This window comes from Arachis stenosperma, chromosome 10 (assembly GCF_014773155.1).
Source record: "Arachis stenosperma cultivar V10309 chromosome 10, arast.V10309.gnm1.PFL2, whole genome shotgun sequence".
NCBI lineage: Eukaryota > Viridiplantae > Streptophyta > Magnoliopsida > Fabales > Fabaceae > Arachis > Arachis stenosperma.
The window spans coordinates 10,562,361-10,587,963 of record NC_080386.1 but is presented as its reverse complement, the minus strand read 5'-3'; the positions used below and the strand labels follow the sequence as shown (position 1 = coordinate 10,587,963).

At 34.7% G+C, this 25,603-nt stretch overlaps 2 protein-coding genes across 2 annotated transcripts; one reads left to right on the top strand and one right to left on the bottom strand.

Moving 5' to 3' along the window:
- Nucleotides 1-150: 150 nt before the first annotated feature.
- LOC130954312 (very-long-chain 3-oxoacyl-CoA reductase 1) lies at nucleotides 151-2,940 on the bottom strand. Its single transcript, XM_057881048.1, has 3 exons — nucleotides 2,116-2,940; nucleotides 1,461-1,530; nucleotides 151-696 (listed from the first exon to the last, which is right to left on the bottom strand). The coding sequence occupies exons 1-3, from the start codon at nucleotides 2,751-2,753 to the stop codon at nucleotides 442-444; spliced, it is 963 nt and encodes a 320-aa protein (XP_057737031.1). The 5' UTR covers nucleotides 2,754-2,940; the 3' UTR covers nucleotides 151-441.
- Nucleotides 2,941-5,958: 3,018 nt separating this feature from the next.
- Nucleotides 5,959-8,273, top strand: LOC130956737 (uncharacterized). Its single transcript, XM_057883734.1, has 3 exons — nucleotides 5,959-6,547; nucleotides 7,039-8,031; nucleotides 8,131-8,273. Exons 1-3 carry the CDS (start codon nucleotides 5,959-5,961, stop codon nucleotides 8,271-8,273), a joined length of 1,725 nt encoding a protein of 574 aa, XP_057739717.1.
- The last annotated feature ends 17,330 nt before the right edge of the window (nucleotides 8,274-25,603 follow it).

The window sequence follows — 25,603 nt, the reverse complement described above, 5'->3', positions numbered from 1 at the left end:
ATCGTAGATATATAACTCATATAAGGATGGATTTGAAAGACAGGTTTTGACTAACATTAGTAACACTAATATATCAGTTCAAAATTTCATCTCCTTAAATTTAATCAAGTAAATTTAATAGCCCGATTATGTCCCTAATCATTTGTATAGTTAATTTCAAAATTTTCCAATTCGCCTTCAACTAATAAAAAGACTTCTTCTTACAAAGCGCAACAGAAGAGTCTAGCCATCCACCAATATATCAGTTCAACATCACAACCAAAAGATGGGGGAAGGAAAAAAAAAAAATAGACCATGCCATTTGAAACTCATAAGGACTAGTAGCAGCATCATGATGAAAATGAAAAAAGACACTTGGAATCTAAAGATACTAGAACTTTAGCATATATGGGGTTGCATCTATTATGGCTACACACCACAAAAGAAGCAATACCCTTCTTTCTATTCCTTCTTTTGTGAATCTTTCTGTTGTCCCCTCTTTCGGATTCCGAGGCAAAACCGCAGGCGCCAAGCATCAACAATGGACTCAGGCAATGAGTATGCTAAGGCCCAGAGAATGGTGTGAGGCCAGTATGGTGTGCAGCGAGGTTCATAGCCTATCCATCTCACACCAGCTTTGGCATATCCATCAGTTGACGGGACGAAGAATGAAGATCTTCTAATTGATGCCATCTTTGTTGCCACATATAATGGAACCTGCATCAGAAAAATCTCAAATCAGAAATGAAAAAAAATTCACAGGAAAAGATCTTAGCCGTAAAAGCAAACCAACCCATTTCAATATGAGAGTCAACTGAAATATTGCATAAATAAATTAGTTAGGTAGACAGGTTTCCAACTTTTAGAAGTTAACAAGAAAAAAAGGGTGGAGTGAGGGAAAGGAAATGATGAAAATAACAAAGGCATCCATCCATCCAAGAATATTGAATTGCACTATGCATCAACCTTATCAAATTCGCGATCATCGACAACGTTTTCCAGTTTCTAAATCCCATTGACGACGGAATCATATGCAACATGTCAATTTCTAAGAGCATAGGACAAAAACAGAGCACCATAGCAACTTCATGTGAATAATAAAGAAATTTATGAAACAAAAATGTTCCAACAGTGCCTAAAATGATTTAACATTTGCTGCTTTCTTGTCATCTTTTCATAAAACAAGTTCCACACAAGGATCGAATATTAAACAGAATTAATGATAACACAAGATGACATGAAGTCCTCTGCTTGCAGCAAATTTTAATAGCCACAGTTATTTCAACTCAATAAATAAATAACATAAAAATGAAGGAAGTTCTCAGTTTTCTCCATCCATGGTTTATACAAGGAAGAAGTCAAACCATCTTTTGCTTCTATTTGTACAACAATGAAATTGAATTGAATTCAGTTTAGGCTAAAGAACACCACTTTCAAGCAAACAAGAAATTAAAAAGTACTAAAAAACAAGAGCTCAATACCTGACACTGAACATCAATTCCACTCTTCTTGTACTCCACATACAAAGATCTGGAAAATTGATCAATGTACCTGCACCAAGACAATAAAAAAACCTCCTTTTAACCCATAAAAGTTAACATATCATACAATACATATAATATTCATATTATGGTAGGACTAGTTCTGCAAATGGAAATTTTTTTTCTTTTTATTTTACCAATCCATAAGGTTCGATCTCTACTCTCGTCTCTCGAGACCATGCTTAAGGGTTCTCAAACAAGCATTTACTGAAGCAACTATGGTACAAAAAATTCCAATCTAGTCAAAGGAAGTTACAAGTTACAAAACCAAGTATCACATAAAAAAATGTGACAGCATAATAATAATAATAATAATAATAATAATAATAATAATAATAATAATAATAATAATAATTAGAGAAATGCTACGGGGCAGCAATTTTGGTGTTTTGTAACCATCAATTGACTATCAATAGTATTTTTAATGGTGTGAGATTATATCTAATGGTGGAAAACCAGTCACTTTTGTTTTGATGGTTAAGTGCTGGCCAGAGTACACTTTTCCTAATAATAATAATTAAAACACTAATAACGTCTAGCACATAAAAAACAGAACAGGAAAAAAGACTTAAAAAAAAAAAGGAAAGAAACTCACGCTTTGGAAGCAGCGTAAACAGCGTAAAGTGGATCCGAAGGTATAACAATGGCGGCACCAGAACCAATGTTAACAATGGCGCCCTTCTTCCTCTTCAGCATGCCAGGAATAACCGTCTGCGTGACCTTAGTGGTTCCTTCAATGTTAACCCTAATCAAATTCCTCAAAAGCCCCTCATCCACTTCGTGGAAGAATCTTGCGTAAGGGTAAGAAACCCCAACGTTGTTGATAAGAACACCAACGTCCAATCCTTCAATTGCATCTTGGATCCTCCTCATGCCGTCGTCGAGATCGCCGGCGAAGTCGACGACGACGGTTCTGACATCGATTTTGGGGAACTTGGCGGTGATAGCGGCGGAGACATCAGCGAGCTTGTCAGGGCTTCGGCCGACAAGGACGAGGTTGAGGCCGTTACGTGCCAGCTGGAAGGCGAAGGCTTTTCCGATTCCGTCGGTTGGGCCGGTTACTAGGGCCCAGGATCCGTATTTCTTGAGATTCTTAGCGGGCCTGAGGAAGTTGACGTAGGCCCATCTGAGGAAGAGGAAGAGGAATCGGAGGAGGGTGAGGGCGCCCAGGCCGAAAAAGAGTGCGAACCAGAGCGGTTGGGTTTTAAGGCGGTTAAGTATGCAGCACTCCATATTGATGAAATGAAAATGAAAGTGTGTTATGTTTTGTTGAGTTGAGTTGAGTTGAGTTGGATTTTATGGAGAGAGGGAAAGAAGAGTATGCATGTGTATACGGGTAGAGTTAGATGAGCGGAAAACTACCAGAATTAAAGGTGGGGTTGGGTGAGTGATTATTAAATGTTTGGGGTTTTAGTTTTACTGCGGGCAGAGGCAGCTGCGGTATGAATGAATAAATAGTAGTGGGCGAAGCGGAGTCAACGAGGAGTTTGGGGACAAGGACAACAATACCATGCAATAAAGATTGGTTTACACTTGCTAAAAAGGTTGGGCTTAAGATCTCTGTATGCGATTGAATAAAATTATGAAAGTATAAAACTCACGTTAACAGTTATTTTATTGTTAAAATTAAAATATGGGTTTTTGCACTTTTTGTATCCGCACTTGTTAAATTTTAAGCTTTTATCATTTTTACCCAGAAATATTTTATTTTAAAAATCTTATCAAGTATCTTTAAGTTGTTTATTATTAAGACATTAAAAATATTCTTATTTCTCATTTACTATATTCTAATATTTTTTCGTATTTTATTCATTGTTAATTAAGTTCTAAAACTTTTGGGGAATAATTTTTCTATCTTATCACAACCTAACTTTTTAATATTCTAAAAATTTACATACTAATTTGTACTAATTTGAAGTATTATCTTTTTTTTTGGCATAAATAGTTCCGTATACAAAATGTTAGGAACAAAATTTGCACAATGTATTTAATGTATTTAATTATGCATATTATTTTATTTGTTTTTTAACAAAGTGATCACTGCTGGAATTGTAAAAGTTTTCAAACAAAATAATCATTATATTTTTATTGGTATCTTTATTACAAATGTAAATACAATTGATTATAGTATTTATGAAATTTAATTATAATTGTAAATAAATTTGATTATATTATCTGTTTTGGGTTATATCTCTAAGTCCAATACTAAAAATCAGGTTCAAGATAGAATATCTAAAGTCTTAAAGACTCAATTTGATTATTGAGAGTTATTTTAGATTTTAAAAAAGATGTTACACCTTAGAAGTATCAAAGAGATAATAATAATAATAATAAGTTGATTTATAGAATAATAATAATAATAATAAAATTATCTATAAAAGTTAATTTATAATTTTAAAAGTTGTTATAAATAATATTATATAAAGAGCAATGCTAGGGGCAGCAATTTTTGTGATTGTTAGTCATCAACTAGCCATCAATGATGATTTGATGGTGTGAGATTGATGTGAGATTTCATCCAATGGCTCACCTTCCTCTGCTGGTTACATGCTGGCCAAAATTCAATAAAACTGCTGGCCCCCTAGACTTTTCCTTATATAAATATTATATAATATTTTCTTATTATTTGAATACAATACAAATTATGGTCTAAGCAATAAGAATTATAATTTATCAAATATATTATGTGTATACTAAAAATTAATTATCAACAAGTTATTGTATAGAATTATATATTTGGTGATTAAAATTATTTTTATTATATGTTTTAACAACTTTTTTATTATGAAAAGTATGATTATTCTATTATTACAAGGTTTAATATTTTGATAACTGATTATTTTATTAAAAAATATGTAAAACAATATATACTAAATTTAGGTCTTTATTATTTTTTTATTTCTTTTTTTTAGTGTAAACATTACTTTTCAACTTCATTTTTTTCCATAAAAAACAGAAGCCGTATAGCACTATAGCAGGATAGAGTCATTGCGGAAACTGTGGTTTAGAGGTTGTTTTGTTTTGAATTTGATTTGTTTGGTTGGTTTGGTTGGTTTCGTTTTAGATTTTGTTGATTAGATGCCGCAAACTGCTCCTACCTCCCGCACATGTATTCATCTTATGTTATTCATGTTCACCCCTATGAAGTACGTTACTCACCGATATTGTTGTTTAATCGTATCTTAATAAAAAATTTTTTTTGGACATATTTAAATACTATCACGTATCAGCGTGTCTAATCTTATTTTTAAGATATATTTTTAAAATAAATTTAAATATAGTATATATTATTATTTATTAAAATAAAAAATATTTTAAATACTTGATATAATTAAAATAAGATATTAAAAATAATTAAAATATTTAATTTATATTTTAATATTAATAAAATATCAAAATATCATTACGATTCATCTAAAAATACTTTATATTTTATATGTATATGTATCCATGTATCATGTAAGATTTTAAAATCCGCGTATCGACGTATCCCATATCATGTCATGTTTTCTGTCCGTATCAATATCCGTGCATCATAGGTTTACTCCCAACATCCCAAAAACAAAAAAACATTCTTCCTAGTTTTCAATATTAGATCAGTTAGCATCAAATAAATGGAAAGATAAATTAATCTCTAATATTTTTTATACATGTTGAATTAGTCTTTTATTTTCTAAAATATAATATAGTTTAAAATTTTAAAAGATCAGATATTAATTTATTTTTTATTTTATTATAGATAAAATTTGTCTAATTTTTAAAATTAGAAACTAATTTATCATTTTTCTTTGTTAAAAATTAATTTATTTGACACAAAATTATTATAGAAAAAATTTAGAATATTACACAAAAAGAGAAAAACATGAAGTTGTAGGCTCAATTTTTTGGAAATAGGGGGACATGTGTGTGCTTTGCTCCGATATGATTTAGGGGTGAAATAGACATATTTGTGGGACAACTTTTTTGTCAGTTTGGGTAGAAGAAAATCGGACCCTGCGTTTTCTTTGAATTTTAAATCTTTAGTAACAAATCGTAGGGTCCGATTTGTTTGGGTGAGAGATAAAAATTCGTATGCATGAAATCGGACCCAACGATATCACAAGGAAGAATTTTGCATGCATATCGCAGGGTCCGAGTTTGCTGACGAGGGTATGAGTTTGGCAACAATGAACTCGAACCCTCCGTTTTTGTGAGAGCTTGAGGGAACTCGGATGGTCCGAGTTCGTGGACCAAGTTTTTTTTATTTTATTGTTTAACCTAGTCGAAGGGTCCGATTTCAGTAAAGATGATGATATAAAAGTGTGAGGTGAACTGGTGGGAGCCTTGTGCCGTCTTCCTCCTTCGAGCAGCTTCTTCTTTCTTCTTTTTGGTTCAGTTTTAACTTTGGAAGTCTAGTAGTTAGAATTAATGTTGTCTTTTTTGTGGTGAGTGAGAAAAAATGAGTGATAGAGTATTACTTAAAATATACTATTTTGGTCAGATTTTGTTACAAACGACTGAAGGAGTTAAATTTATTTGTGAAAATTCGCTAGATATTATCATTCCTTTTATTATCTCATTTGAAGAGCTGAAAGGTGTAATATGTGAAAAGATTGATTCTGAGAGGGCAAGAAAGATATCGTGTATACTATACAGATATCCCATTTCGGTGTTTGGTGGATTCGTCCAGTATCAAACCAAATATGTGACGGACGAAGCGAGCATGCAGGAGATGTTTTTAATGTATATTGAAAACCGGTCTCAGATCTCGTTCATCGAGTTGTATGTTGAGTTTGAACAATCTGAGGCTGACCACAATATTCTACAGGAAGATTATAATAGTGACAGTGAAGAAGAGTTCGAAAGCAACTATGAATTTGTTGCTCCAAATGGAGATGAAGATCAAGGTGACGGAACCATGGCCCCAGATGTGACAGAAGTAGCAAATGCACTCGCGAACGAAATTTTGTTTGAGAAGCCATCCTTCATGCGAGTTTTAGACCTGGAAGCCATGCATGTTCCAGAATTTCTAGAATATATGACTGCAGGTACGTAAACGTGGTGTTAGTCCTATTTTAGTTAGACATTGATTGAGTTACGAGGAAGCAAGGTTAGCTCTATTTGATATTTTTTTTTTTACTTTTATATGCTAAAGGTATTAATTAGAAAATAATAATTAAATTGTCCATAGTATAGTTATTACCGATTGCATGACTTTGTAATAATATTTTGCAATGGTTCTATCCTTGTTACGGTTCAAACACCATGAACCAAACCGGTTTGGTCCAGTTTATTGGTTTGCCGGTCGAACCAGCTTAACCGGTCCGGTTCGTTTTTGTATGCCGGTCAAACCGGCAAATCCGGTATGGTTTTTAAATATGCTGCTGCTGGTATTTAATTGTCTGGAGTGACATCATAACATGTTGTTAGGTTTGGAGTTATAGCGTACTGGATTCAGTTAAATTTGATTAACCTTTACAATCGTTTTTGAAATATGTACGTGTTAATGAAATTTTTGTTGTGCTTGTTGTCCTAGCAGAAATTCCTATTGTGAAAGACGGTGAATTTCGCGTAGGTATGGAGTTCAGTTCAAGAGAAGCTGTTATTAAGGCGGTAAAGGACTATAGCATACGACGAAGCGTAGACTACAGGTTGTTTGAGTCTGAGCCGTTGACATTTTATGCCAAGTGTACACAGTATGGGTCAGGATGTGATTGGCTTATTAGGGTAAGCTTGATCAGCAGGAAGTACTGTTGGGTTATAAGGAGGTATAATGGTAGTCACACATGTACAAGAGCCACCATTTCACAGGATCATTCGAAGCTGGATTCTATCACAATTACAGAAGCAATAAAGCCACTGGTTGAGGCTGACCCATCCTTAAAGGTAAAATCGGTTATAGCAGAAGTCCAATCGAAGTTCAACTACACCGTCAGTTACCGGAAAGCATGGTTGGCTAAGCAAAAGGCAGTTAAAAAAATATTTGGTGGTTGGGAGGCATCTTATGAAGCGTTGCCAATATGGTTTGAGGCCATGTGTCACAAGGAGCCATCAGCTGTTGTCCATTTTGAGACTATGCCGGCATATCAAGGCGATGAGTTGGTGGGGGATATTCGGGTCATGCATCGTGTATTTTGGAGTTATTACCCTTGTATTAGGGCATTCAGACATTGTAAGCCAATTGTCCAAGTAGATGGGACTCACTTGTACGGAAAGTATAAGGGTTGTTTGCTTGTGGCAGTTTCACAAGATGGCAACAATAATATCGTCCCAATTGCATTTGCTATTGTGGAGGGAGAGACCTCTGATGCATGGCATTTTTTCCTTAGTAACCTGCGTCAGCATGTTGTAACTCGTGATGGTGTGGGTCTAATATCCGACAGGCACGAATCCATAAATGCAGCTGTGGAACGCAGTAACGGAGCGTGGTCACCTCCAAGAGCTTTTCATATGTTTTGCATCCGGCATATAGAGTCAAACTTTTTGAGAAAGTTCAAGGCACCGTACCTCCAAAAATTGGTTGTCAACATCGGTAACCATTTATGAAATTTAAGCAATTTATCAATATATTTTTCTTACGTAAATCCATTGACCTCCATTCCTTTGCTTTGCATATGTTGTTATCTACCAGGATATTCTAGGACGGTGCGGGAGTATGAGGTGCGTTACCAGAGGTTAAGGGAACGTGGCGAGGCATACACAAACTGGTTAAACCGCATTCCTCGCGAGCAGTACGCATTGGCCTTTGATGGTGGGTACCGATGGGGCACATGACAACGAATCTTGTGGAGTGCATCAATTCAGTGTTGAAGGGTGCACGCAATCTCCCCATTACTGCTCTTGTCAAGGCAACATTCTACAGGTTAAATGAGTTATTCACCCGAAAATGAGCGGAGGCGGAAGCAAGGATCAATGCTGGCCATGTATTTTCTGATATCGTGACCTTGAAGTTGCATGCAAACCAACTTGCATCAGGAAATATTCAGGTTAGTTGCTTTGACCGCCAAAATGAGGTCTTTGAGGTTCGTGAGATGCCAAGCGGACTGGAGTTTGTAGTCGATCTACGTGGCCTACGATGTGACTGCGGTGAGTTCCAGGTCGACAGGATCCCCTGCAGGCATGTATTCGCATGTTGTGCCAATCAGCGACTGGATTGGCAACTGTACGTGCATGATGTCTATAAGATGGACTAAGTGCGGCGAGTGTACCAACCAAGGTTTAGGCCACTAGGTAATCCGGCTACATGGCTTGCTTAAAACGGACCTCGGTTCATACCGAATCCGTACCTGAGACGGGTAACGAAAGGTCGCCCAAGGATGACGCGCTTTCTGAATGAGATGGACACGCGGATGTTACGTCGTCCTAGGCGATGTACTCTATGCGGGGCTGAAGGATATAGTCGTAGCAGATGCCGTCAGACAGCTAGTACAAACACCAACAGAGGTGCCCCATAGGTTCACAGACTTAAGATGAGATTGTATAATATAACATGAATGAGCAAATATATGTAACATGACCTACTATTTGTAACCTTATAATTTATGACAATCTAGTATTATCACATATCTGTGGCCTTATATAATTTGATGGTTAATACATCACTACATCAAAATCTGTATGAGCATATTAAGATTTTATGAAACATTGTTACATATTCCAGATGATTAAAACATTAATAATATCACTACAACATATTCACAATAAAAATACAATATAATATGACCATTAGTGCTATTTATTATTACATAATGTCCAACATAAAAAAATTACTCTAAACATTACAAAGTCCACTAAAAACTACATTAAGTCATTAGTACATACTTTCCAACATATACAAAATACCAAAAAAAATAAACAACTACTTTCTCATTTCCCACTTTACATCCTTCACAAAATTCTTGCATTTCTTGGCCGCTTTTTTAAAGACAGAAGGAGTGAAACGATTAACGCTCCGACGTGGGGGATCAATCCGTAGATTGTAACCTTTGATGTTGTCATCCGGACTGAGTGCCTGACCTGTATACAATAAAGGAATAAACAACTAGCTGCAGCATATTACATATTCATAACCAACATATACACAACAAATCAAGAAGAAAAAACCAAAAAGAGAGGCCAATTTTGCTAACAATATAAATTCAAATATGGAAAACATAAAGTAAAATATTTAACATAATACCATCGTTACGAGATTCTTCATCCTCATCAAACTCTTCAATATCTTCCTCCTCATCGGTTTCTCGTTCGAGTGTGTTAGTGTCTTCCTCAATAAGTCCCATGTTAAGACGGCTAGGATTTTGACTATTAAGGACACCCCGTCCACCATCACTCCTACTAGAGTCAACAGATATGAACCCTCCAGAAGCAACGGATGAGGTATGGCCTGGATACCTGGCATCCAATGAATACCTGCCTGGCATGAAATCAGGTTGATGGCCATACTGTGACTGTGCTGCATCTGCAGCCATGAACCCAAGCAACTGGCTAAAAGAACCTCCTTCACCTGGATCAAACTGTGACATACCCCAATATTGTTGCTGCGTTGGAAATGATGGGGTGAACTGTGTCTGAGGTAGATACTGGGTTGAGGGCTGAGGTTGTTCTTGTTGAGGCAAATTTGGAAGTGATATTTGTGGCTCCTGATCTTCATTGTCCTCATCCATATCCTGACTATCCTCATCTGAATCCTGATTACCCCCTTCCATATCATCATTACCCGCATCCATGTCCTGGTTACCTTCATCATTCTCCTCACCCACAACATTCGACAAGGATAAGCGGTTTCCATATTTTGTACGGTACCAGTTCATGTAACTATCCAAAGGATGCTGTGAAGGCATGGGAAGCTCATCAAGAACGTAGTGATACCTGTTTGTCCAATGCATCACCCATTTTGAATGACTCGGTGCCGTGGCCCAGTTAAGATTCTTAGGACCAGTCAGAACCTCTCCATGTGCCTCAGCCAAATTCTGCTCTGGATTAGGTACTCCCTGAATGAAACCGAACTATCGCCTGACCCTATCGGTGGCATGCCACTCGATACATTCAAATGACACTAATGGAACTGTAGCGCTCCAGACAACCGATTGCATGTAGATTTCAGCAGGAATTATGTTTGGGTCCACACGATCCACAGCATAAGCAACCCAGACAAACTGGAAAAATTCGGGATACTCATCATTACAATCCACAATTCAAATAAAAATTAAAATGCATTATGCTTTGGTAGAAAACTTGTTAAAATAAAACACACATGTCCTTCCTGAAGTTCATCAAAGGCCTTCCTAAAGTGATTTAGCTTCAAATATCTAAATCGTCGGTAAGTACGCTCCCAGTTACGCCACCTAATATGATGTTCTCAATTAGCTCAACTGAAGCTTAAATATCAAGAAATTGGTACATTGTAACATAATATTACCTGTTTGCTAGTGGAAAACTGCGGGGTTCTCTAGGAACCGGCGATAGATATGGCAGTCGGATCCAAGCCCATCCGACCAGAAGTGTTAGTGGACCATCTATTTCCTTACAGTTATAACGAGATGCCCTGCATAACGCCCTGTAAAGGTGTGCTAGGCATGCCGAGCCCTAACTATACTGTCCAATATTGACAAAGTCACGTAACAAGGGTAGAAATTTCCAATGAACACCTGCTCCTGACTTATCCCCAAGCAGGATCGTTCCGATCAGCAACATAATGTGGCACCTAACATACCTCTGTATATTTATTTCATCAGTAAATTCTATATTCTCTTTTAGATTCCTCAGTCACGTCAGTTTTATGCAGCTAGATCTACAGTCCTCCCTTCGCGGTGCAACGCCAAACTGAAGCAAACACTCCGCCTCCAAGGCTTCAAAACTACTCATAGTCATCCCTGTTACTGAAAGACCATCTGTGGGAAGACCAAGAATTAAAGCTACATCTTCAAGTGTTACAACACATTCACCAATGGGAAGGTAAAACGTATGTGTGTCTGGGTGCCAACGTTCGATTAGAGCATTTACCAATACTTTCTGACACTGCACTATCCCAATCTGAGACACATGATAGAACCCGATAATTCGCAAATGATCCTCCACCCTATCGTTGTACCGATCCGGAGGAACTGGATGGTTACATGTCAACATTCTTGATTTCTACAAAAAAACATAACAACTTACGAGTCAGATAATTAACAATTACTAACTTACCATCATCAATCAATTTATTGAACCCTTATACAACTAATTCTTCTAACTTCTAAAATTATTTAATTAATCCTAAAATTATTCATAACTGCAAATGAAACTCATTACAAACACATATTTTCCTAATCGATATTCTCAATAATATTACAACATCTACAATAAAATCTAATGTTAATTACTCTTTTGTTAAATATTTTTTTCTCTGTGTAAAAAAATAGTAACAATGAGTATATGCCATCATTCATACTCTAATAACGGTAATAATTAGCTTCCTAATAATAGTTACTACAATTAAAAATATTTCAACTTTCTCAATAAAATAATTATAACATGGATTAATTAAAATAACGCTACTAATCATTCAGCATTACAACTTTATTGTTCTAACAATAAAATTAACATTTAACCAAAATCAATAACAGTTATATTAACTATTTAAAAACGCATTTAAATAAGATTGACTTACATATAATATACTAAAAATAAAATTAAAAAAAATTACATAATCTACTACATATTACAGTCGAAAAAACAAAACATAACAACAACATAATCGTAAAAGATTTTCTTATCATGATATTTTTAACTAATATTCAGTAAAAAAATTTTAAAAAATATAACTAATATTAAAAAATTCGTCATAATCATTCTATTTTTTTTTTGTTCAACTGCACCGCTAACAACAACATAATATTACAAAATTTTCTAATCATAATTTATATATTTAATAATCTGTAATATTAATTTAAATAAACCCAACAAAAATTCATAAAATAATCATAATCTTTCTATTTATGTTCTTTAACTCCATGTCTAACAACAATATAATCATAAAAAATTTCCTAATCATCATAAACATTTTTAATAATCTGTTAAAAAATTTTTAAATTAATCTAACCAAAAAAATTTATAAATTAGTCTTAATCATTCTATTTCTATTCTTCAGCAGCATCTCTAATAAGAATCATAATAATAAAATTTAAAATATTAATAAATATAAATATAATGAAAATTATAACATTTAAAAAAATTTTAAAAAAATACTTACATAATCAGGATCACTGAGATAATGAATAATATGAAGCTCAGATCGATCAACATCTTTGATTTTGTATTTTTTTGGCATTGTTGATGCTCCTCCACCATGAAAAACCCAGAGAAAGGAAGAAGAAGGAGACTGTGAGAGTGAAAGGTGAGTGAGTGTGTCTTCGGATGGTGAGAGAGTGGCTTCTTTGTGTGTTTTCTAGGGGCACCGTTTGTGGATCAGCGGGGATGCGACGCGTGTTCCTCCTTTCACGCAATTCGGACCGTGCGATTAGGTAATGCGGAAATCGGACGGTGCGTTATCCTTGCCAACTCGGAGGGTCCGAGTTCCACTCCAAGCAGATACAAACGCAAAGAAATCGGACCGTGGGTTTTGCTTGCTGAACTCGGAGGGTCCGAGTTCCTACTCCCCTGAACCCACATTTTTGTTAGACACCTCCCACCCCCATATCATTCTCATACACCAGCATGGGTCCAATATCAATATTAAAAAGTGAAAGTTGTACTATTTTATCGAGATAAATTGCAGGTTATATTGAGTTCTCAAATGTGGAAGAGATGGAACAGTTCGTTACACAAACAATGACTTTTATTAATGATAGAGCAACCAATGATCTATAATTAGATAGCAGCCACACATGCTGACATGCTGTATACTAAAATTCATAGGAATAAAATACATAATTTTATATTTGTAAAAATTAGAAGAATAATAACACTCATTCACAAATAAATGGCAACAATAATAATACATTAATAACAAAAATAAATAAATAAATAAATAAATAAATAAATAAAAAATAGACATAAGAACACCTCCTTGATAAAAATCACAAGTTATTAAGATAAAAAAATAGTTTTATTATGATTAAAATAGGATATAAGAGAGTCATAAAATTATTACACAAAATATACATACAACAAACTAAACAACCCAAGCATAAAAATTTAGAAAAACAAGCATCAAGAATATAAAAATACCACAAAAATAGAGTTGTTGCTGCGTGATCAATATTTCTAACTACAAATCTTGTATTGAAGATCCGAACAATAAAAAAAAAAAATCAGGTGTTTGAAACACGCTGTCTAAATTTGAGCTCGATCCAATGGTTAACAAATTTGCAATGACCAATTTACATAGATAATTTTGTGTATGTGTGAAAATATTTTCTCTCTTCTCTTCTCTTTAGTAATTGGTGTTCTCTCTCAAATGAGACTTCTTTCTTACAACCCTAACTCACCTCAGCCACTTTACTCTCTGCAAAGAGTAACCATAAATTTGGATGTACATTTGAGCTTTTTCTCCGCATAAGAAGGGAGCCACAAAACCCAACAAATCTCTCCCTCACGACTATGTGCAGGTAACTGCCAATCTGGCAATTAAACAACAAGCTTCAAACTTCCACTTTGGTAATGCCTTGGTCATCATATTAAAACCTTTCTCATTAGTGTGAATCTTTTCAAGTTCTAACAACTCAGCATCCAAAGCATCATATATCCAATGATACCTCACATCAATATCCTTAGATCGAGAATAGTACTTTAACTATCACAAAAGAACACATACCTCTCTTAAGTGAACCCAAGTTCCTTCAAAAATTTCTTCATCCAAATCATCTCTTTGCACACTTCAATAATGACAATAAATTTAACCTCTGTAGTGGACAAATAATACATTTTTGCAATCTAGATTGTCAAAACACAACTCTACCTGCAAAATTGATCAAGAGGCCTAAAATAGACCTTCTAAAATTAATATCTTCCGCCATGTTTGGATTAGTATAACCAACTAGAATAGATTTTTCACTTCCATCATACAAATTCATACTAGAAGTAACATAAAGATATCTCAGTATCTATTTTATAGCATTTTAATGGTTTCTCTTCCTGGATTTGAAACAAAACGGCTAGCACAAGTGCACAACCAATAGCATGAGCTATATCCGATATTGTACACACCATAGCATACATTAAACTACTCAAGGCTGATGCAAATGAAACATTTTTCATATTTTTATTCTCTTCTTTACTTGATAGACTTTGCTTGCAACTCAATTTGAAGTGTGTAGCAAGAGGCGTACTAACAGCCTTTGCTTTCTCCATTTGGAACTTGTACAATATCGTCTCTATGTATTTCTTTTCTCCTATGACGGTCAAAGTTTTTTCTCCTTTCTATCACGCTTGATTCTTATACCAAGAATCTCCTTTGATAGCCCAATGTCCTTCATTGCAAATGACATTGCAAGTTGCTTCTTCAACATGTTAATCCTAGAAGCATTCTAACTAACAATAAGCATGTTATCAACATATATCAAAAGAATAATAAAATTATTACTAGTAAACTATTTAACAAATACACAATGATCAGAAGTAGTCTTCTTGTAACCTTGTTCTGCCATAACAGACTCGAACTTCTTGTACCACTATCTTGGAGCTTACTTCAAGCTATATAAACTCTTCTTCAGTTTGTAAACATGATCCTCTTTGCCATTTTACCATGAAATCTTCAGGTTGTTCCATCTAAATTTTATCTTTAAGACCTTGAAGAAAAGTAGTTTTCACATCTACTTACTCTATCTCTAAATCAAGACTTGCAGCTAGACTCAAAACAGTTCTAATAGAAGATCTTCTCACAACTAGTGAAAAGATTTTATTATAGTCAACTCTTTTTTCTACCTGTAGCCTTTGACCACCACTCTAGACTTGTACCTTGGAGACTGAGAATTTTTTCATACTTCAACCTACAAATCCACCTATTTTGCAAAGCTTTCTTCTCTTTTGGAAACTTCACAAGCTCAAATATTTGATTATCATACAAGAATTTCATTTCATCTTGTATTGTATTAAACCATTTTTTATTGTTATTACCTTCCATAGCTTACTCATAATATTTAGGTTTTTTTCCATAAGTTAAGGTCATATACCATCAATAAATGTCACATACTCATTAAGAGGATATCTCGTTGAAGGTCATCCATCTCTAGTAGACCTCCTAAGATGGAAACTTGGTGGATCTTCAGGTAGCTTAGGTTGATTGTCGACATCATCATCAACTGGAGCATCAAGTAGATCTTTCATCTGCTGATCATCAAGAACTAAATGCTCATTTTGCTAAATATGATCCTGAGCTTGATTCCTACAAGTTATGGTGAAGGAGGTAGCTGAACTGAATCTATATCGTCAAGTCATTATTACTCTCTTGTGATTCACTCTTCTTTGTCTTATCAATGTTCTTAATGGTATGGTCTTCGATAAACTCCACATTACAGCTTCTTACAAGCTTCTTTTTAACTGGATCATAAAGCCTATAACCAAACTCATCTTGACCATACTCAATAAAATGCATTGCCTTGTCTTCACATCCAACTTGGACCTTTCGTCCTTTGAAATATGAATAAATGCTTTGCATCCTAATACTCTCAAGCAATCATACGAGACATCTTTACCCGACCAAACATAATTTGAAACATTATTGTCCAAAGCAATTTTAGGAATCAAATTAATCACAAGCTATAAATAATACTTCACCTTAAAAGACTTAAGTGGCTTAGCTTCAATAAGCATACACCTAATTCTTTCAATCAGTGTTCTATTAATCTTTTTTGCCAAACTATCTGAGATGTTTTAAGAGGTTTTCTTTCATGCCTAATGTCTTACTGCTTGCAATACTCATCAAATGGTCTACAATACTCACCACCATTATTAGTACGTACATTTAAGCTTTTTACTTGTTTGCTTCTCAACCAAAGCTTGAAATTGTTTGAACATTTTCAAAGCATGGTTCTTTGTCTTCAAAACATAAGTCCAAAGCTTTCTTGAATGATCATCAATAAAAGGAATAAGGTAAACAACTCCACTAAAATACTCTACCTTCAAAGGGCCACAAATATCAGAGTGCATGAATTCTAAGAAGTCTGATTTTCTTGAAGTTTGATACTTCTCGAAGAATAATCTTCTTTGTTTGCCAACCATGTAATGAGAATATTTCTCCAACTGTACATTCTTCAAACCGAAAAGAACATCTTTTCGAGTCAAACAATTAAGCTTTTTCACTAATATGACCAAGTCTTCTATGTCACAAGATACAAACTGTAACACCATACTATACAAAGTCTTATGCTTAAGTCATAAAGCTAAAGTGGCAAGGTATTACAACCTCTAAAAGTAAAAAATATATATATAATAATAGTTGAAAAAAATTTTAACTAGAAGCATGTGAAGAAGAGTTAAGCAAAGCGTTAAACAGAAAATCACATCACTCGCATAAGCGATAACTATGAGAGAAGAATTCCAAATATACATATAGCAAGACTTCTGATTTGGCTCACGAAGCTAGAACTGGCAAAGCAAATATATACATATACATATATATAACCCAAAAGAGTAACCCCAAATATATGATAAAACACCTGTTTCTCCAAGTCAACCTCTAGGAGGGACAAAATACAAAATACAAGGGTGGAGAATCTATATACATATATATACAAAGCATAAAACAAAATACAGTAAACCCAGGATAGCCGACTTCGCTTGCAGAGGGAACTCCAAATGCTCACCGAGGTGCATCTTGACCTGCATCTGAAAAATAACAATATTGTATGGGATGAGAATCGGGGGGTTCTCAGTATGGTTAAAGTACGCACATATATAATAAATAAGGTCCTGGAAAAGCCAGAGGCAATCCTAGAATGCCGACACTTAGATTTTAAAACTTAAGGAACTAAAACAGAAACCATAAGCAGGGGTAGATATCTAAGGTTCTTAAGGTTCTAACTCAATCATAACTTAACCCCTCAATTTACAATCCACTTGCTGTCTCATAAAACTCTAACTCTATAATTCACCTTCAACCTCCTCAGACCCTCCAAATTCCCCAATGCACAGACAAACAATACAAGCAAAGGCAAACACAATTAGAGTACAAGTAATGCAAGTAGCAAGAATCACAATTAGGCATAATAATTCACATAGGCACTCCAAATTAATGCACAAACAAGCAAATCAAACATATGCACATAATGCATCTCTATCCTACGGCTGATAATATCATCTGTCGGTTATATAGCCAACCTGACACATCCTAGTAGCTAACCATGGACAGAAACACCCATGCATAGCAAGTGGGTTTGAGCTACAACCCCCTTACTACTACTCGCTTAACCCAGAGCCAGTCGAATAACCACCACTACGGCTACTACCTAGACGGGTGTTTATAAGCTTAACCTGGAGCAAGTGGAATACTCCACTACTACTGCTCCTACCCAGGCGTCACAATCTCTGTCTTGGAGCAAGCGAGACGAACCACCATCCTTGCTATTACCCAGTTATCTCAGGCATACATTCATACAGTTTAAATCAAGCATCATCGTTATCAAATCTCAAACATTAACCTGGAGCAAGTGGGACAAACCACTATCCTTGCTACTACTTAGGCATCACAAACATACATTCATTTATTCTTCTCTAATTAAATTCATTTCTTCATACTCTTCTTTCCTAGCTCATACGTGGAGCAAGTGGACATCACCACTACCTACTATTCGGAACCACAATCACATTTACACACTTCTTATTCATAATTCACCACCTCTCGAACTTTCTTCATCTTCAAGTTACTACTTCTTCCTACATTCTACTTGCCATTTAGCATGCAACTGAGGTTTAGAGGCTAAAAGAGTGCAAATAGAGATTTAGAGATTCCAAATTAGGTTTTAAAAACATAAGATCAAGTGTGCTGAAAATAGGGGTCACGTGTACGCATAAGCCATGCGTACGCGTGGGAGTGCATTACTGAAAGGTCATGCATATGCGTAGGCCACGCGTATGCGTGGGCATACAATTTTCTATACTCGCGTATGCCAGCACCCTGCTCGCGTACACGAGATACCCAACCCGAATAGGTTGGTCGCGTTGCGTGCAGTGGTCGTGTATGCAAGTTATGCAGAACAGCAAAAATGCTGAATGGTGCAGAATTTTCAGCTTTGTACTCCAAACTTCCGACGCGCATAACTTTTTCGTTTTATAGTATTTTTCATCCGTTCTTCAAACGACGTAAACTTCAGGGACCCAATTTTCATATGAAATAAGTTTGAAACAATTTGGGAGTCCGGAAGTTGAGTTATGGCTTGCCGAAATTCGGTCAAAAATAAATTTTTCACAAAGTTTACCAAACCTCTATTTTCACCAATCTCATAACTCAATACCAAAACTCTAAGCATAACATCTTCAACTCACAATTAATTAAACTCAACCTCAATATCATATTCAATTCACAATCATATACTTAACTATCATCATCATGGTTCATCGTTCTCAACAATTCAAAAATTTCCATATCATCAACCCATTTCCAAATAAATAATACAATTCAACAAATACCACAACATCTATAACACAAGTCCTCATTATCATCAATCATCATTACACATTATAACAAGTTCAACCTTTTACTAAAGCCACTGACATTTATCAATTTCACCATGTTCAGCTTATCCTAAGTCATCTAGCCTAAGTTTTCACGATATCGTACATATTATATATGAGAAACCAAAACTATATCTTGGCCGATTTTTCCCTAAGCTCAAACACCTCAATTTAAGCCTCCAAGATTCCAAATCAAGTGCTATAGGTTCCAGCCACCAAAAGCGCCAATTCAAGTATACCACTTCGCTAATTTGACTTCAATTTCACATATATACAACATAATGTCATATAATTCCATATACATACAAATCTTCAATACCCTAATCTCATGAAATTGACAAATTGGAAGGAAAGTAATGATTCCTTACCTTATCCACGAATTAATTAGACAAAATCCAATAATTATCGACCGCTAGAGTATCGCTAAACCATCAAAATCACCAAAATCACTCAATACTCACACTAAAACGTGAATTCAGAAAGGGGAAAAGAAACTGGACACAATATACAAAGTTTCTTATCTTTTTTCAAATAGAAATGAAGAGGACTCCGAGACAAACGCGTGGCCACTGACGGCTCGTCAATCGAAGCTCCGGATTGAAAGTTACAAGGATTTGAAAGTGAAGATGAATTTGGGACTAGAGTTTCACGTTGGCTTCTCTTCTTCAGCATGAAGTGTGAAATGGAAGAGAAATGGGGGATGTTATATATTATGTATGTTGGGCCTTGGGCCCAATACGGGTTTAGTTTGACCTAATCTTGGGCCAAATTCTTTAAAATTAGTGTCGGAATTCCTATTTTAATTTTCTCTACTCCATTAAATTATAAAATTCTATTTTCTAATTTCTTGATTAATAATTATTTTTTTGGCTAATTATTTACTAATTTCTCAGATTTTACACAAACTTCTTTATTTTTAATTACATTCACACCACCTTTTGTAATCATGGCATGTATCACATATAAATTTAAAGTACCTTTTTTCCGAGCCACCACCAAGTTGCCTTTAGTAAGCTTCTATTGTCCAAAGTTGAAAGTATTTATAAAGCCTTCATTATCAAGCCTTTTAACTAAAACTAAACTCCAGCGATTACCTAAAGCGTGTCTGACATCTTTAAGTAGCAACTTCATTCTCATATTAGTCTCGAGACAAATATCTCCTATACCTGTCACCTTGGCGAAGTCATCATTATCCATCTTAAGCACTCCAAAATTACTCGGAGTATAAGAAGTGAACAACTCCTTCTTTGATGTAACATGTATTGTGTAACACCCTAATTACCCTAGGCCTTACCTCATGTCGCAAAATAAAGGATAACTAAGTGCCACGTCAGTTCTAAGGCTTATACGATAATAATAATAATAATAATAATAATAATAATAATAATAATAATATGAGAAGCCTGATGGAGAAATTATAGCTCAAAAACAAAAACAGAAAAGCGCAAAGCATTTACACGATAACTAAAAGCGTAAAGGATAAGATACAAGTACAAGATAACAAAGTATATGTAGATATATAAATATAATAGTCATAGAATACAATCCCTAGCCCGCAGAGTTTAGGCCAACTAGTGATATACAAACATAACCGAGTTTGGTAAGTTAAAACAATATACAACATATCTCTCAAAGTAAGCCTCTAAGGCCAATAAAGATACAAAAGTGAAAGTACTAAAACAACATATCCAAAAGAACTCCAAAATGTGATAAAGATCTTCTGCTCTATTACCATTCTGCAACTCACCGAGGTGGGTTGCAACCTGCATCTAAAAAATAACAACAGAATATGGTATGAGAACCGGAGGTTTTCAGTATGGTAACAGTCCCCAGTAATGTAAGATATAAGGTTTCGGGACCCCAGAGACAATCCTAGAACTTCACATTAACCATAATATTCAAGCTTATAAAAAAAGTTAACAAAATCCTTAAACAGGTTATGTAACTTAGGAGATTTCTAACTATAAGTTCATCACTGTCCCACAGCCTTCGCCAGCCTAACCGCCATGCGATCCTATCGCCACCGCCTTCCAAACCTCCTCAATTCCAGTAGAAAACACAAGTAATTCATGCAAGTAAAGCACAAGTAATTATCATGTATAGCAAGTAAATCAAGAAGCACTTAAGCATGTTATACAATTAGGCATAGTAAGCAAGTAAACAAAGCAAGCAAGCACATAGTAAATACATATGATGAATGCCTGTCCTACTGGCTGTGATATCGCATTATCAGTTCAACTGTCAACCCGACACATTCCCATAGGAATGTTGCCTTTCGGTCACGAATAATATGGAAACTCCCTGGGATATCATGCCTGGAACACGGTCCAGGGATATAGTGCCCAGCACACTCTTGTGATTCCAAAAGGATGCGAGCGGGATTCTTAGCCACAGACTTCACATCTCAACGTAATCGGGACTAACCACCGCCCTTATGCCGCCGTCGCGACCTCGACAAGCGGGATTAACCAATCGTCATTGTTAGGTGCATAGTGTCTCAACAGTCTCAGTATAAAACAACATATCAGTGGTTTTTAGAATTCATTTCAGTACTCAGTAAAGTCATCATTTAACCTCGAGTCCTAGACTTGTCTCAATCATCATCAGTTCGTAATTCCACAACTCATCACATTAATCATCATTACAGTACTTTGCCATCTCACTCAACTAATCCATCTTCAGTACTCTAGAAACCTAAGTCTCCGTCTTCTAAATTCATACAGAAATTAACCTATTTAAGTCACTAACTCACCTCTATTAGTTCTAGGGCCTAATTACTAGATAGTACTCTTAAACAATAATTTGAAGAAGTTTACAAAGCTAGAGAACCCTTGAAAACAAAGAAAAATTAGTTTTCAGCAAAACAGGGGTCTCACGTATACAAGCCCCTGTCCCGCGTACGCATGCATGAAACATTGGGTGGTCGCGTACCTTCTGCTCGTGTACACGAGTGTTCCAACCCGAATGGAATGCTCACGTCACGTGTTAAGTTCTTATGTATGCAAGGGTCAACATTTTGATAGTTTGTGTACGCAAGCAGTGCCTGCGTACGTGAGATGCCCAGGCAGTGGAAAATGCCCGCGTTGCGTGCACTTTCTCGCGTACGCAACCCTCACTAAACTTTGAAAATTTTCAAAGTTGTAGAATTTCAGTTTTAAATACCAACTTTAAATATTTATAACTTCCTCTACAAAACTCTATTTTCCTCAAACTTTATATCATTTTAAAGCTATTGAAATAACCTTTAATTCAAAACAAATATCATTAAATTTCAAAGTTTGAGGCTCAAGTTATGATCCTCCAAAATTCGTCAAAAATCAAATTTCACAAAATCCAACAAGGTTCTCTAATTTTCAAAACTTTAAACCAAACCAACTCCAAAGCACAACACACATCAATTCACATAAGAACTTACCATTTTGTCTCAAACCACCACTCTTACCAATTTTCCACTTACAATACACTATCCTCATAGTTCTTAATGCCAATCATCAAATTCCTTATACTAAAACTATTTCTTAACCAACACACTCATCAATTATCATTCTATCATTACCAATCATCATAATTAACATCATTTAACCTCAATCTCAATATCCAATACCATTTATCAATAACAACAACATAGTTCATCAAAATTATCAAAATTCATCAAATCATCATACATCATTATTTCAACAAATTTCAACAACAATTCAATCCTATCCTAAGGTCCACTAGCCTAAGGTTCACGAAACATTATATATTACATAGAGAAAACCGAAACCATACCTTGACTGATTTTCAATATGTACCACACACTAAATTTGAATCCAAATCAAGCCTCTAATCACCAACAAATCACCAATTCACATCCAAAACTCCAAGTAAATGCCAACAATCGCAAGAACTCAAACTAAAATCATACCAAATACCACAAATCAACCTAAAGATACTAAATTCACAAATTTACAAAGGTAAAGAGTCTTCTTATCTTTCCTGATGGTGTTTGGGGGTACAAACCACTAATAGCCCAACCTTAGATACTACCTAATCAATAAAAAATACGAAATCTACTCAATACTCAAACGTAAAATTTCAAATTTTTTAGGGCTAAAATCTGGGAAAGAGTTTTTGAAAAGCTTACTACTTTAGTTATATGAAACTAATGGGCTCGGCGCGAGTTTTGCGTGACCACAAATCGTTCGCAAATCGGAGCACCGTAACTCAAGTTATGAGCTTGAGAAGTTAGTGATGAATAATAACAATGGTGAAAAAGCTCTCTCCTCTCTCCTCTTTCACTTCAGCTGTGTTTTTAAGTTATGTGGTGAAATGGGGCTGAATTAGCCTCACTTAAGGTGTTTTATATGTTTGCCCAACTTGGGCCCAATTTAGGTCTGGTCCAATTCGTTAGCATTTTTGGCACGTTTGACTCAATTTTAGGCTAAACCTTTAGAATTAGTGTCTGGTATTCAATTTTAAATATTTTTCTAAGTTTTCTACTGCTTTTATTATTCTTACACAATACTGGACAGATTTAAGCCAATACTACTGGCTAATTTATCGGTATGCATTTTTACGCAATTTTCTGCAGAAAATTACATTTTCTAACTCAGAAAAATCTACTGAATCCAAATATCATATTTAAATTTTTTAATTAATATTCTAATTTTTTTAACTTATTTTGGGTAATTAAATTATTTTAATTAAGCGGTTAATTAATCGCGGTTCTTACATATTGAGACGCCACTGTCAATTACCCATCTGAACTCATCATTAGAAACAAGATTGATCTTGTACTCATAATCAACAATGTCAATAATAAGATCATCTAAATAATAGATACGCAATTATCACCACCATCTACCTTCTTTTCTTGCTTACTTTTGTTCTTCTTTTTTTAAAGAAAACAATATTTTGAACGTGACCTGGCCTATTTTTTGACAATAATGACACTCAATATTTTTGTATCTTGACTTTGATTTAGTCTTGCTTATATCTCTATTCTTTTGACCATTGCTCTGATTTTTCCTTCTATTTTCAATGACTAACATTTCAGATTGTGACGAAGAACTTTGCGTCTTCCTTCTCATCTCTTCATTTAAAATATTACCTTTAACAAGTTGCATAGTCATTTTTCCATTCGGAGCAGAATTAGAAAAAGATATACGAAATATCTTCCAAGAATTTGGTAGAGTATTTAGCAACAATAATCCTTGAACCTCATTTTTAAACTTGATTCTCATACTTGACAACTGATCAAGAACCCTTTGAAATTCATTCAAGTGATCTAATACTAGTGATCATTCTTTATATCTCAAATTCATCAACATATTCAACAAGTACAATTTATTATTTTCAAACTTGGAAGCATATGACATGAGGATTCAATTTGATTCTACAAAGTCTTATCATGAGTCTCATTAGCAATGTGATTGTAAACATTATCATTCATCCATCACCTAATAAAATCACAAACTTGATGTTCAAACTCACATTCTCTGTTTTAGACTCTAATTTCAGTGTAGCAAACATAGGTAGATTTTTTATAAACAACAAATCTTTCATTTTGTCCTTCTATAGATGGTAATTAGTGCCATTCAAGTTTATCACCCTAGTAGAATTATTTGTCTCTATCTTGCAAGCAAGTTATAACCAAATTTCCAAAATTGAGTTCTGATACTAAATTTTTAGGAATAAAACATGGAATACCCTGCTTGCAAAAATTTGAGGAGAAACAATAACCACTGATAAATAAATGACAGTAGCAATAACACACCAATATCAGCAAAAAAAAGCACAAAAAAAATCAGAAATAGAGACAAGAACACACTAAGATTTTTAACATGAAAAGCATTTTTAATGTGAGAAGTAAAAATCACAAGTCACCAAAACCAGAAAAATTGCTTTACTATGGTCAAAGTAGGGTACAAGGGAGTCACAAATCTCTATACAAAACAAGCATCCAACAAGTCAAATAACCCAAGCATAAAAGCTTATAAAAATAAGAACTAAAAAGATGAAAATACCACAAAAACAGAGCTACTGTTGTGTGGCCAATATCTCTAACTACATACCTCGTGTTAAAGATCCGAACAGTAAAAATAAAGAACCAGGTGTTTGGAACACACTATCCAAATTTAAGTTCAAATATACAGCAACCGATGAAGTATAGACATAGGATACGACACGATACGTAAATTCTAAAAAGTTGTTGGACACGGGGACATGCATATATTAATAATATAATATATTCATTAATATTAAACCAATAAGTATTTTTAAAAATAACCATATGATATGCATTTATTTTTAAAGTGTATAATATTCAAAAGATAAAATGCTGAACTCTTATGTCTTAATAGAGTTAGTAAGAATTTTACACATCACATGTACACAAAAAAAATTTATCTAAAGTCATACTATTTCTCCATCATATATGGTTGATATTTTCATCATTAGAAAAAGTCACT

Excerpts from the sequence above, each read along its gene's own strand:
- LOC130954312 (XM_057881048.1), bottom strand. The coding sequence starts at position 2,753 with ATGGAGTGCTGCATACTTAACCGCCTTAAAACCCAACCGCTCTGGTTC. Across the intron at positions 1,531-2,115 it reads GTTTACGCTGCTTCCAAAGC|GTACATTGATCAATTTTCCA; the intron begins GTGAGTTTCTTT and ends GTCTTGGTGCAG. Across the intron at positions 697-1,460 it reads GAATTGATGTTCAGTGTCAG|GTTCCATTATATGTGGCAAC; the intron begins GTATTGAGCTCT and ends TTTCTGATGCAG.
- LOC130956737 (XM_057883734.1), top strand. The coding sequence starts at position 5,959 with ATGAGTGATAGAGTATTACTTAAAATATACTATTTTGGTCAGATTTTG. Across the intron at positions 6,548-7,038 it reads TCTAGAATATATGACTGCAG|AAATTCCTATTGTGAAAGAC; the intron begins GTACGTAAACGT and ends TTGTCCTAGCAG. Across the intron at positions 8,032-8,130 it reads AAAATTGGTTGTCAACATCG|GATATTCTAGGACGGTGCGG; the intron begins GTAACCATTTAT and ends GTTATCTACCAG.